General features: G+C 39.2%; 1 protein-coding gene across 2 annotated transcripts in view; it reads left to right on the plus strand.

Moving 5' to 3' along the window:
• Window positions 1-12290, plus strand: part of LOC146501013 (signal transducer and activator of transcription 1-like) — a 51771-nt gene extending 39481 nt beyond the window's left edge. For both annotated transcript variants that reach the window (XM_085135431.1, XM_085135432.1), the window contains 7 exons: window positions 702-742; window positions 859-935; window positions 4028-4170; window positions 5695-5880; window positions 6045-6096; window positions 6238-6286; window positions 11101-12290. In XM_085135431.1, coding sequence (XP_084991557.1) covers window positions 702-742; window positions 859-935; window positions 4028-4170; window positions 5695-5880; window positions 6045-6096; window positions 6238-6286; window positions 11101-11160 — 608 coding nt within the window. In that variant the 3' untranslated portion in view covers window positions 11161-12290. The remainder of the gene's footprint in view (window positions 1-701; window positions 743-858; window positions 936-4027; window positions 4171-5694; window positions 5881-6044; window positions 6097-6237; window positions 6287-11100) is intronic.
• Window positions 12291-14120: the final 1830 nt, after the last annotated feature.

Genomic DNA, 14120 nt, shown 5'->3' on the forward strand with positions numbered 1-14120 from the left:
GAAATTGTTTTGCAGTCTTCCACTTAACTTTTTTGTTCCAAAATCCTCAGGATCATTTAAGAAATTCAAAATGACTTTCTTACTGCGTCGCACCTCAGCAGTGATGGTGCGCTGCAAGAGACCCTACAAATGCAGTTCAACAAGTCAACCACATTCAAAAAGTTTTTTTGCCTTTTGACATCAAAATGTCATGACAGTGTAACTACCTGACAGAAAATGACAATCAATCCACATTTTTGCACAGATTTGGCCTTTTTAAAGGCATGTAGTCCTAGACTTTTGATCAGCTGTAAAACAGCCTGTTTCAGTTTAAGCGTTATTTTCAATAAGTTGCATGCTGAAAAAAATGTTTGTCTCACTCCCATTTCTTCTTGTTGCATGTTGAAGCGCTACTTGGAACCTTGTTAGATCCAACCATGCAAAATATGGGGTTTTGAAGTGTTCTTACCTTTTTAATCGGGACTGTATCAAATTATAAAATAACAAGCTGATTATTGAGCTCTGGCCTGAGGTAGTACCAGGTACACTTGTGAACCATCACCGATTAGCACAGGAGTCCAATAACAAAACTCCACTGTGGTTTGGAGATTTTGGTCCATACTGAAAGTATGTTTAATATGTACCTTCCAATCCACATGGATTAACCTCGCCTTAACTTCACTCTTTATTGTTTTTTTCTTTAACTGTTGATGTTGTTGCAGGTCATTGTGATGTCCTGGTGGACTGGTGCAGCTTCTCAAAGGTGAGCCTTGAGAAGGACTGTCTTCATACTTTAGGTTAAAAGTATGAAGACAAGTTAAAAGCTGAGATTTCAGTTTGAGAGCACATGTGATGAAGTTTTTCTTTCCTGTGCGGCAGAATAAAAGTGGCTGGATTTGGATCGATGGCTTCCTGGATTTAATCAAAAACCACTTAGTGGATCTTTGGAAAAATGGGTAAGACTTCCTCTCAGCAATGATTTACTGTTTTCGATGTATATTTTATTCACAAGATTTGCAACTATATTTTTTTGAGTATTAGAAACATTGATAATTTGGTAATTGGAGCAACCAAAGGAAGTTAGAGAAAAAAAAACTACAACCAGAAAAAAAAGTACCCGAATGAATTAAGAGGAAAAAAAGCTAACCAAACTTAATTACTCTCTACTCTGCTTTTTAGATGATACATTTAACTGTCATTTACAGAATGAATTGAAACAATTCTACAACAAAGAGTGGTTCAAAATTCCTCCACAGTAATATGAAAGACTTGTTGCCAGTTGTTGCAAACATTTTCTTGCAGTTCTTACTGCCAAGGATGACTCAGTCAGTTAATATGTCTAGGGCAGAGGTCTCAAACTCTAGGCCTCGAGGGTGTTACGGTCGCTGACCTCTAGTGGCTCTCCCTCTGTAGAAGAGTTTTTTTTCTCCTTTTCTTGTGTTGCAGGTCTGCCTCATGAGCCACAGCTGAGGTGTGTTCCAGCTCGTCAGCCACGGCATATAGTCTGCTATCCTAAACTGCCACACCCCTGCCACTTCCCCCATTTTTGCCAGAGCTGTGAGCTGTAGTGTTTTGGGCAGCGGGCCTTAGAGAGAGAGAGTGTGTGTGTGAGTGAGTGAGTGAGTGAGAGAACTTAAACTCTGTGAAACTTTGGTTTTCTTTCTTTTATTGTAAGCAAAGGTGTGCCCTTACTGTGTTATTTAGTTTATCGTTGTGGAAGCAGGTAGGGGTTCTCTGCCATTTTTGTTTCAACTGTTTTCTCCTGTTTTTGGTTAGGCAGGGAGCTCAGCCATCGTATTTTGTTTTGGTTAGAGAGTACTTGGTTTGATTTTTAGCTAAAGGGGGTGTTTTGTTTGTTGTTTTGGCTTTGGAGACCCTGAAGAAGGGGCTCACCCCAGTCAGCACTTCGTTTTTAAGTGGGGCGTAACAGAGGGCCAGTGTCCTGCATGTTTTAGATATCATCCTGGGTCAACAAACCTGAATCAAATGATTAGTTCATTACCACGCCTCTGGAGAACTTCAAGACATGTTGACAGTGATGGGAATAACAGCGTTACAAGTAACGGCGTTACTTTTTTCTAACTAATTACTATTTCTATTGTTACAATGCTGTTACCGTTACTAGCAAGAAAATGCACAAAACCTGGAGCTAAGGAGGCAAAACAATCGCATGAGTGCTGCTGTTTGACTGAGGAAGAATAAAGTAGTCATGGTAAGCCAATCACATGACCACTTCAAGATGACAAAGCAACAAGGTGATATATACCAGTTTTTAAATTGTGTTGATAGGCCACGTAAAAGCAGAGTCATGACAAACAATATATACGCGTGTTTTTTCCTGAATGGTTTCGTTACGTTTACTGTCTAAGGACAGCGCTAGCAAGCGCTCTGCTTATACCAAAACCCCCCAAAAAGTAGCCCATTTGTGTTGGTGGAAAAATGCACCATGTCAACCAATCAAAAAATGATATGGCAACATGACATTTGGTTGTTTAGGAAGAGGGGGAAGATGGCAAGAGAGAGAGAGAATGAAAGACAGGAGAAAAAGAGAGAGAGCGAGTTTTGAGATGTGAGAGATTTGTGACGTTTAGCGTGTTTGGAGTGTGTAGTTAATGTGTTGTCACGGTGTACAAGATGGGCTCACGCGCTGGACTCCGGGGATTGATGCACATAAGAGAATTTATTAACGTACAATGTCCAACAAGTGTATATACAAAAGGTGCAGGGCAGTGCTATATACAAAAGGTGAGAGGGGCAGGGCTCCGGGGGAAATCCAGGGGAACACACTTGTTTCTCTCCAAACAATCCACACATGAATACAGTCTCTCTCCTTGAACACTCCCCGCTCAGGGAACACTAGGGAAAACAGTCCAGAGGGTCTGCGCACAAAGAAATGCTTGTTATTTTCAAACACACAACTACACGGAAAAAAACTTGCTAGACGCTCGACTTTCACTGACACGATTCACACAACGATCCAGCGAAGAACAGCCGTTGCTTCCTGGCTTAAATGCCAGCCACACTAATGAGGCACAGGTGTTTCTTCCTCCGAGGGCATGGGCTAAGGACGTGAACCCGTAATAAGTTCCGCCCTTTCGAGAGAGAGAGAGAGAGAGAGAGAGAAACAGCTGATCAGCGACCAGCTGAACCTCCAGGCCGTGACATGTGTTGTTTTGTGTAGTTAGTGTGTAGTGTTGTGGATAGTTTTGTGTTGTCAGAACAATGAGGCGACTGCTGTCTCCAGGTAGAAACAGGAGTGATACACCTGCTGCTGTCAGACCTGCAGGTCTTGGGCTGTGATGTTCTCCTTTATAGTGGACAGAAATTATTTTTTGGAGTGGCACAAATAATTTGTGCAGCATCTTACTGAATGCAAAACACCCGATTATTATGTAAATAGTTTGAAATGGTTACTTAAAAAATCAAGGTAAATGGATGCAAATAACTTTGTTGTTTGAAAAATTTGTGCATATAATTTTAAAATTGACAATTTATATTTGCATTTAAAGTTATGAAATATGATTAAATAAACGTGTTTGTGGTTGTTACAGTAAAAAATATAACTTTTTCTACTTTGATTTTATGTTTATTGCCTGATTTTAGATCAATTGTGTTAATACAGTATGTAAAAAATGAGTAACTGTAAATTCGGACACGTGAGGTTGTGCTGAAAAGGATGATGAAATTCAAGGCAAAGTAAATAGTTTTTAAAGGTGAAATGTAGAGGTAAAATCAAAAGTAGCTAAAAATGGCCAATTATAACCTGGACCCCCATGGTTAAACTTTTTTTTTTAAGTAACGCAATAGTTACTTTTCAAGTAATTAATTACTAATCTTGTAACTCAGTTACTAACTCAGTTACTTTTTTGAAGAAGTAACTAGTAACTATAATTAATTACTTAATGTGACAAATATTTAAAAAAAAAAATACTTATTCACTACATTGTATGTCTTTGAATATGGACACAGAAAGGGTGACCAAATAAACAGACTTATGCTCCCTTCCAAAGTGTTTTCTCTTTTGTTTAATGATATTTTTTAATTTCAGATACATCACAGGATTTATGACCATCAAGAGGGTGAAACAACTCCTAAAGGAAAAAGATCCCGGTACCTTTCTGCTTCACTTTCTCGAGAGCAACGGAGATGCAGCTATCACCTTCAGCTGGGTTGACCATGACTCCAATGAGAGTAAGTTTGTGTGTGCTAAAGACCTTTTCAGAAATCCTTTATGTACCATTTAAGGCAATATACTGCCAGAAAATTAATACAGCATTCACAGTTACGTTTTTATTGGGGTCCAATCACCCCCCAAATTTTTTTTAATGCTATTATCACTTCAGGATAAGTATTTTCTGACTCTCTTCCGTAGAGTCAACCATGTTGCATTGCCATGTTTCCAAACACTAGTGAGACTCATTTGCATTTTTATCGCTTATTATAGGTTCTCCAACACATTTTCAAATGGCAGTTTCTATTGGCAGTTTGCAGCCTCGTCATTAGATGCAACTAAATTCTTGCTATTGCTCCATTAGAATTTTTCTGGCTCACCCAAACATTTGCAGTTTTGGTCAAAAGTTTACATACACCCATCCTGTGTGTTTAGGATCATAAACTTCTGATCACAACTTTAACTACAGCTGTAATCAATGCATGAGACTAAGTATTTCTTATTATATATTTTTTAAATAGAAAAGTTGACATCAGGCCAGGCAAATTAGTAATTTATCTATATAGACATAACAGTTTGTAAAGCAACAAATGTAAGAAAGGGCAAAAATAATTTGAAATGCACAATATTTAATGGAAAAAATACAGTTGCGGTTATATGGAGCTAGTTGTAACTCCTAGTTAGTTTAGAATTATCCATTTCATTTCCATTTTCTTTGTCGAGGGCAGCCTGTCATTGCCCATATGAGTACTTAAGTCTCTCTCACTAGGACAACAGAGTCACCTGATAAAGCACCCCACTAAGGGACTCTAAGAAGGCTAGGTAGTCTGAACCGTTGTTTGGTGCATAAGCACAGACAACAGTCAGGGCCCATTTCACGACCCAAAGGCACAGAGAAGCAACCTCTTGACCGGTGAAAACCCCAACGTAATTGCAGCAAGCTGAGGTGGTACAAGTAAAACCACCCCTAGTTAAGTTTGGAGGACAACTTTAAACTGAGTCCAGCTCCGTTTTAGGAGACTGGTTCCATAGCCCAACTATATCTAACTGGTATCTTTCAATCCCACGCTTTAGGCTCCTTTACCACCAGTTGGGTGACAAGATTTGTCCCAATTGCCAGCCTCAATCCCTGGGGATTGGACCGCCTCTGACTGCCACCCACCATACATTGTACCCAATCCCTACAGTGCCTCCTATGGGTGGTGGGCCTCCTACGGGTTTTGGCCTTCATTTGATCACTGATGTTGTCCATAATGTAACAGAACACTTGTCTCTGTTCATCTTTAATCAACTGTCTGACTCTGTTTCCAGTTTCTGTCAGGCCAAGTACACTGCATTTCTGGTCAAATCAGTCATAAAAAACTGTCCAACTCCAGCCTCATGCACTCGAGAGCTGCATCCATGTTGCAGATCTGTGTGAGACAATATTCCATGTCCACCCCCTTGTTTTGCAGCACTGCAATGATAATTTCCTTCTTATGGCTGCCTCCACTGATTTGTTCTCTAATGAAGTTATTTACACGTATAGTTTACTTCCTCACCAGAGTCTATTGTGACTACAGTAGAGCCCTACACCAAGAAAGAGCTGTCCAAACATGATTTACGACACATCATTTACCACTTCCGCCTGGAATCAAAGCTAGGGGGACTTCTGTCAACAAGAAATCCTCTGCTCTGCTTTTACCCTGAAGATGTAAAAGACCGAATCAATGAAAAACCCAAATCCCCAGGTATCATTTCTCACTTTTCTTTGCATATGATAATATTTAGCGGCTAAACAAAATGTTTACTACTGTGATTAATTAACCTCATTAGTAAAGTTAATGTTCCCATTTGAAATGACACTGAAATTATCCAGCTTACTGCAAGTCACTATCACTTTCTGTTCATACAGAATCACCTTCAGAGGATGGATATCTCCGCAGAGCCCATCCTTTTAATGCAAAGTAAGACAATAATAACAAAAATGCTTTCAATAACAAATATTTAAACATTTGTATTGTCTTGTGCTGCACAGATAACAATGACCCTTGAAATACAGTATATATAACTTTATATTTTTTCTTTTTCTTTTTGTATCCCTATAGCGATCCTGTAGCATCTGAGGAGGATTTCCCAGATGTCTGGGAAGAAACTGTGGGTTTGATCATTTTTTTCGTATCCTTGTTAAGCAGCAATTTTTGATATTTTGTGATGTGTTGTATTTTTTATCCTGTGAGTATCGTGTGTTTAATTTGTAACCTTGATTCTCTGAGTAAGAGTCTATTGCTCCACTCCGTTATACATTACATATGTTTGGGAAATAATCCCTTGCCCTGGTCATGGCACATGGATACTTCTTTAAGACACTCTGGCTAGCCCAGCCACATCCCGCACTGTACATATAAAATAGCTGTGCAGATGTGGATTTGCTCGGAAATGGTTTAACTATAACTTGTCCCTGAGCGGCCTGAAGCTGGAGAGAGTCTCAATAAGAGAACCAAGGCTACAAAGTAACCACACATTCTTGAACATATCGAAACTATCTCTCTACTCCTTTACATATTCCATATGTATAGTCTTTAAGTGTCTTTAAGACACTCTACGAGGAAATGGTGCAACCCAAACCCTACTGTGTTATCTCCAAAAGTTGATTCTGTTCATCTGGACGTAGCGTTTTGTGGGAGAAACGTTTCGTCACTCATCCAAGTGACTTCTTCAGTCTCAGCTGACTGCAGGTTTCCCCAAAACTTATAAACAGTACATTTGCATAATGACTGAAACCAGTCCACTGAAGGAACAATGGGCTGGGAGGTCAGTTCCTTAATCTTAATTATGCAAATTCTCATGACCATTGACCAACAACCACTGATCAATGGCCATGAGTGCCATTCACAGAGAGTTGGGGAATGGCTGCAATCACAGCATTGTAAGATGGTGAAAGATGTACCCTTAGGCCCCCTCCTCGAGTTGGTCTTTCCCTTTTCACGTAAATGGCCTCCATGACTCCGCGCTCAAACCAGTGTTCCTCCCTGTCCAAGATGTGTACATCCTCATCATTGAAAGAGTGTCCACTGTAGTGGTGGGCGGATCGATCCAAATATCGATAGTATCGATCCCGAGTCGGCATCGGTATCGGATCGTTACTAGCCTGGTGAGATCGATTCTTTATTTTGCCAGACTGGAAGCCAGCACAAACTCAGCTTTGGGCTGCTTGAGGACAAGTTTCAAACTGTTTCGATCACTGATTTCATGTCTGCATAGCTGTTTTATACGTAAGCTGTTGGGCGTGGCCGGGCTATCCGGAGTGTCTTAAAGAAGTATCCACATGACATGGCCAATGGGGGGTGTCCTTCCCCTTACATATGTAATACAATGCAGATATGCTCTCGAAATGACAGAAAGCTGCATGATAATTTTTTTACTATTGAGAATTGAAGTGTTTTCAAAGTGTTTAATTTTTTGATAAAAGAAACTGCCCCCTCACAGGCACAGAGAAAGATTTTTTTTCTTGATGGGGAATAATAGCAAAAATGATCATTATTTCATCAGAAGAGATTTTATCTAGAAAATTCTGCCCTTAATAATTATACCCCTTTGTGTTTTACAGTGTTTTTTGGGTCCATCTTTATTGATATACACTATCAGTCAAAAGTTTGGATACACCTTCTCAATTAATGTTTCTTCTTTATTTCTATGACTGTTTACATTGTATATTCTCACTGAAGGGATCAAAACTGCCGTGGCACGGTGGTTAGCACTGTTGCCTCACAGCAAGAAGGTCCTGAGTTCAATTCCACCATCAGGCCGGGGTCTTTCTGTGTAGAGTTAGCACGTTCTCCCCGTGGGTTCTCCCCGGGTCCTCTGGCTTTCTCCCACATGCAGTTAGTGGGGATAGGTTAATTGGAAACTCCAAATTAAATGGAAACTCATAGGTGTGAATGTGACTGCGAATTGTACAACAATTTTCCACACCATCCAAAGACCCAGACAGACCTTTAGTTCATTTGAAAGCCTAATGCTTAGCCTTGTCCACCCTAGCTGCAAACTCAAAATCCAGTCTTATTCATCATCATCTATCGTCCACCTGGGCCTTACAGAGTTTCTGTCTGATTTCTCAGACTTTTTAACTGATTTAGTGCTCAGCTCAGATAAAATGATTATTGTGGGTGATTTTAACATCCTTGTAGATGCTAAAAATGACAGCCTCGACATGGCATTTGATCTGTTATTAGACTCAGTTGGTTTCCCTCAAAATGTAAAAGAACCCACCCACCACTTTAATCACACTCTAGATCTTGTTTTAACATATGGCATAGAAACTGAACATTTAACAGTGTTTCCTGAAAACCCTCTCCTGTCTGATCATTTCCTGATAACATTTACATTTACAGTAATTGATTACACAGCAGTGGAGAGTAGATTTCATCACATTAAATGTCTTTCTGAAAGTGCTGTAATTAAGTTTAATAACATAATCCACCCACTGTTATCATCGTCAATACCCTGTACCAACATAGAGCAGAGCAGCTACCTGAACGCTACTCCAACAGAGGTCAATTATCTTTTTAATAATTTTACCTCCTCACTACGTACGACTCTGGATACTGTAGCTCCGGTGAAAAATAATGCCTCAAATCAGAAGTATTTGACTCTGTGCTATAATTCTCAAACACGCAGCCTAAAGCAGATGACTCGTAAGCTGGAGAGGAAATGGTGTGTCACAAACTTAGAAGATCATCATTTAGCCTGGAGAAATAGTTTGTTGCTTTATGATCTTCTTCACAAATAAAATTTTAATAAAATTTTAAATTACTCACAATCACCTCACATTGTCTACAGTTACTTTCAATGCCATTGATATTCATTTAGACTCTTTTTCGCCAACTTCAGTAATTACTTCCTCCAAACCATCAAAATGTCTTTTAGACCCCATTCCTACAAGACCGTTCAAAGAAGTCCTGCCATTAATTGATGCTTCAATCTTAAGTGTCATCAACCCATCTCTAATAATCGGCTATGTACCACAGGCCTTCAAGGTGGCTGCAGTTAAACCTTTACTCAAAAAGCCATCTCTAGACCCAGCAGTCTTAGCTAATTATAGGCCAATCTCCAACCTTCCTTTCATATCAAAAATCCTTGAAAGAGTAGTTGTCAAACAGCTAACAGATCATCTGCAGAGGAATGGTTTATTTGAAGAGTTTCAGTCAGGTTTCAGAGCTCATCACAGCACAGAAACAGCTTTAGTGAAGGTTACAAATGATCTTCTTATGGCCTCTGACAGTGGACTCATCTCTGTGCTTGTCCTGCTAGACCTCAGTGCAGCGTTCGATACTATTGACCATAATATTCTGCTAGAACGATTGGAGCAGGTGTAGGTATTACAGGTATTGCACTGCAGTGGTTTGTATCATATCTATCTAATAGGCTCCAATTTGTGCATGTAAATGGAGAGTCCTCTTCACACACTGAGGTTAATTATGGAGTTCCACAGGGTTCAGTGTTAGGACCAATTCTGTTTACATTATACATGCTTCCGCTAGGCAGCATCATTAGAAGACATAGCATACATTTTCACTGCTATGCAGATTATCTGTCCATGATAACACACACCAATTAGTTAAACTGCAGCAATGTCTTAAAGCCGCTAACTTTATGCTTCTAAATTCCAATAAAACTGAAATCTTAGAAATATGGTATCTAACCAGATTCTTACTCTGGATGGCATTACCTTGGCATACTGTGAGGAACCTTGGAGTCATTTTTGACCAGTATATGTCCTTCAATTCACATATTAAACACATATGTAAGACTGCTTTCTTCCATTTGCGCAACATCTCTAAAATTAGAAATATCCCGTCTCAGAGTGATGCTGAAAAACTAGTTCATGCATGTATTACTTTGAAATACATTATTAATTGAATTCACATACAAGTGCTGCTGCTCACATACAACGTCTTAAATAATCAGGCCCCATCTTATCTTCCCTATAGTACCCTATCACCCCATTAGAGAACATCGCTCTCGCTCTGCAGGCCTACTTGTTGTTCCTAGAGTATTTAAAAGTAGAATGGGAGGCAGAGCCTTCAGTTTTCAGGCCCCTCTTCTGTGGAACCAGCTTCCAGTTTGGATTCGGGAGACAGACACTATCTCTACTTTTAAGATTAGGCTTAAAACTTTCCTTTTTGCTAAAACATATAGTTAGGGCTGGACCAGGTGACCCTGAATCCTCCCTTAGTTATGCTGCAATAGGTGTAGGCTGACTCACTTCCATAGCATGTCTGTTATTCTGTCTTCCTTTTCTCACCCCAACCGGTCGCAGCAGATGGCCACCCCTCCCTGAGCCTGGTTCTGCTGGAGGTTTCTTCCTGTTAAATATGGATTTGTTTCCCCTTCCCACTGTCACCAAAGTGCTTGCTCATAGGGGGTCATAAGATTGTTGGGTTTTTCTCTTTATGTATTATTATAAGGTCTAACTTAAAATATAAAGTACCTTGAGCCAACTGTTGTTGTGATTTGGCGCTAAATAAATAAAACTGAGTTGAACAGAACTGGAAACTCCTTCAAGACTGTTGGAAAACCATTTCAGGTTAATACCCCATGAAGCTCATTGAGAGAATGCAATGAGTGGTCAAAGCAAAGGATCTAAATTTCATATGTGTTCATTCATAGTTTTGATGCCTTCAGTGAAAATCTAAAATCTAAATAGTCATGAAAATAAAGAAAAATCATTAATTGAAAATGTGTGTCCATAACTTTGATTGGTAGTGTACTTGTCCACATATGATCTTAAAACCAAAGCAATGAGTTGAAAGATGTTAGAATGCCTAATAGAGCAGGCGTGTTCTTTGTTGGTGTGTCACATCAAATTAAACCAAATGCTTCTAATATATTGTTATTTTCACTGAGTAACTGCAGATTCAAATTTCTGCTGCTGTTAATTTAAACTTAGTCTGTTTGTTTCATTCCAGGTTGATGAACCATCTCCAGAAATCTTTGGTGACCTAATCAAGATGTCTCAGTCTCCCTGAAACGTCATCCATCCTTCCATCCATACATATTCTGCTTATTCAGGGCCAGTTGATACATAATAAAGACAAGACCTCAATTTATTACATACATTATTTGGCCAGGCATTGGATATTCCTACAACCCATTTTTCTTTGCTTTGGTTTAAAATGTTACTCGTAACTCCACCTTCAGGCTGAGGGACAGTTCATTGTACAGCACTGCCAGAGCCAACCTGAGGCGGAGCATCAAACAAGCCAAGGAGGCCTACTACAACAAATGCCACCATGTGTGGACAGGCATCCAAGCCCTCACCAACTACAATGGCCAGAGCCGATGTGAGCCATCGTCTGAGAAACCCTCATGACTTGGGCCACTTACATACTCAGACCTAGTCCTTTTGCACTGCTTCCAAGCACTTAGCAACTTTTTCTCTAATATGTGCTTTTCTTTTCTTTTTGTATGTATTCCTCTTGATTGCTATGTATTTTCTCTGTCTGCTGTTTATATTTTATTATATTATCCTGGGAACATATGTGTGTGATGCTATTACGGACAAGCAGTTCAGCTACATGGTGTACTTGTACATGATTCTAATTGTGCTCTGGATAACAGCAGAGGAGCCACAACAAGGCCTGAGAAAGAGACAGATTAGAGTGACAGAAAGAGAGAGACATTTCTTCAGCTTACTGTAAAGTTTTGCATAACAAAGCAGCCAGCATCACAGTAGAGTGATTTTCACTAACTTTGTGGCAGTAAAATATAAGTCAGGAATTTTACTCTTTATACTGTTTTTGCTGTGAACTCATTCGCTAACTTAAAAAAAAAATTTATGCCAAGGCAGCCAATCACACTCAAGTGATGTCACAGTTCTACTTCTGTCACCCAAGCCTTTCCATCTAATGGGACTTTCTAGTTTGTTTTCCCCACAGTGAATGTTGCTTGAATATTGTTGTGATAAATATGTATTTTTTATTCACATCTGAAATACATGGTTTTGAAGTAATAATGCTGCTAAAATCACATACTTGCTTTATGCTTCAAACCACAATTCCTTATTTTCTTTGCATTCTTGTTAATTTAATGATATTTGGTGCACAATTCTACAATATTGATAATTAACAAGGATTAACTAGTGAGGTTGTACTGGGGGGGCAGACTTCTTTACATCAGGTTGAGCTTGGTGTGTGATGTTAGATGATCTGGAGCCATTTAAAGCAAAAACAAGCACTAGATCAGGAAGTGGTATAAAAAGAATATTTAATTCAATTGTGAGGGAATGATCAATGAAGATTTGTTCAGCAACTGAGCTTGTAGGTGCGGCACTAAATCTATAGACTTTTGTAGCAGCTTGTTTTGGCCGCACTGAACAGACTGCTACAAAATGGCCTTTTTGGCCACAATAAAGACAGTCCAGCAGCGAAACCCTTCCTCCAGGTCTGGTGAGAAAGCTGGGTCTAATCAAGGTGCATACATCGGATTTTGTTGCCCCCCTCCCCCCCAAAAAACCAAACCAAACAAAAAAAGGCCACATTTGATTAGAAAGCTACCACTTTTCTCCAACTTACCTGTGACTGCTTCTGGTGTTGGTAGCACCAACAGTGAATTTTAAGAACAATTCAGAAAGGTCAAAAACAGTAGTCGCTGTCCCAGTCTCCCCAAGGCTTTTCTTCTCCACATCCGCATAAATCCAGATCAGGCAAAAGACTCCACACAGGAGTCAGCTCACCACTATGTGACAGGAAATACTCCAAGGAGTCTTGGGTGCAAAAATCATTTTTTGCAAACAGGTAATCACCACAGTTTCAGGATTCACAGCTCGTGACCATAGGTGAGGGACGTAAATCAGTCAGTATTTGCTTTTACACTCAGCTCTCTCTTCACCACAACAAACCCAGCTCTTGCAACGGTTGTATAAGGATTGAATAACAATGGGCCAGAGACTCCGTACGGATATTTGATCAAGAAACACTTGAAAGATATTTTTTAAAAATATCTGCTCTAATTAAATTGTATTATGGTTTTTAAAAAAGCTTTGTTATATCTCATCTTGCTAATTCAAGTCTTTGTTTTGCACAGCAAGATTATTTTAATTGACTAAAATTAACTAACTACTAAGGCTACATGTGAAATCAAATACAAACTAAAACTAGATTTCACATTTAAAAAAACAGATTTAATGTTGTGAACTAAATTAACCCTTTAAAACCGGTAGGAGCGGCACGCTCTGTTTTGCGTAACTATTTTTAAATCCCGGTAGCTCTGCAACCACGTGAGCTAGCACAATATTTTTTTTTGCATATGAAACCTGAGGAGTTGTACTTACATCTTATGCCATCAGCTTGTCCTAAGTCACAGTTTCCTTCCACATATAGCTTTGCAAAAACTGCATAAAAAGCGCTTGCAGCAACAAAAACATAATATTCCAGAAACAGGCTTTGCCAATCCGATCAGCTGTTTGTAACACTTCCTACATTGGATTAGACGGCAGCGCGACCTATCGCATGTCCGCCATGACTTGCCCAAAACCGGAAATGACGTCATTTTGCGGAAATGTAGTTTTTTTACGGTCCGGGCCTCAATGAGCCTATACTGGTGTTTTTAAAAGTTATCTTTGACTTTATGACTTTCTGTATCGTTTCTGGGATGCTTAGGACTCATATTGCACTGCTGGAAATAGTTTATTTTGATGCATATGCTGCTTTTTTGCAAATTTGCACTATAATATTTATTTTCGTTTTTCCTGCAGTGTATAAAAATTGGTGTATTTCAAAAATAAAACTATGAAGACACTCAAAATAAATTTCCTGTGGTGGGAAACTATTTTGTGCAACTTTTTTGTATTTACAGTTTTGAGGGATAAGCCTCTTAAATTTCTCTAACTAGAAATATATGTTAAAAAAACAAAAACAATTTTCAATTTTTTTGTAGTTTATTGCACTTTTTTGCAATTTATGTAATCACTATGCACTTAATGCAGACA

Source organism: Neolamprologus multifasciatus, chromosome 16 (genome assembly GCF_963576455.1).
Source record: "Neolamprologus multifasciatus chromosome 16, fNeoMul1.2, whole genome shotgun sequence".
NCBI classification, from domain to species: domain Eukaryota; kingdom Metazoa; phylum Chordata; class Actinopteri; order Cichliformes; family Cichlidae; genus Neolamprologus; species Neolamprologus multifasciatus.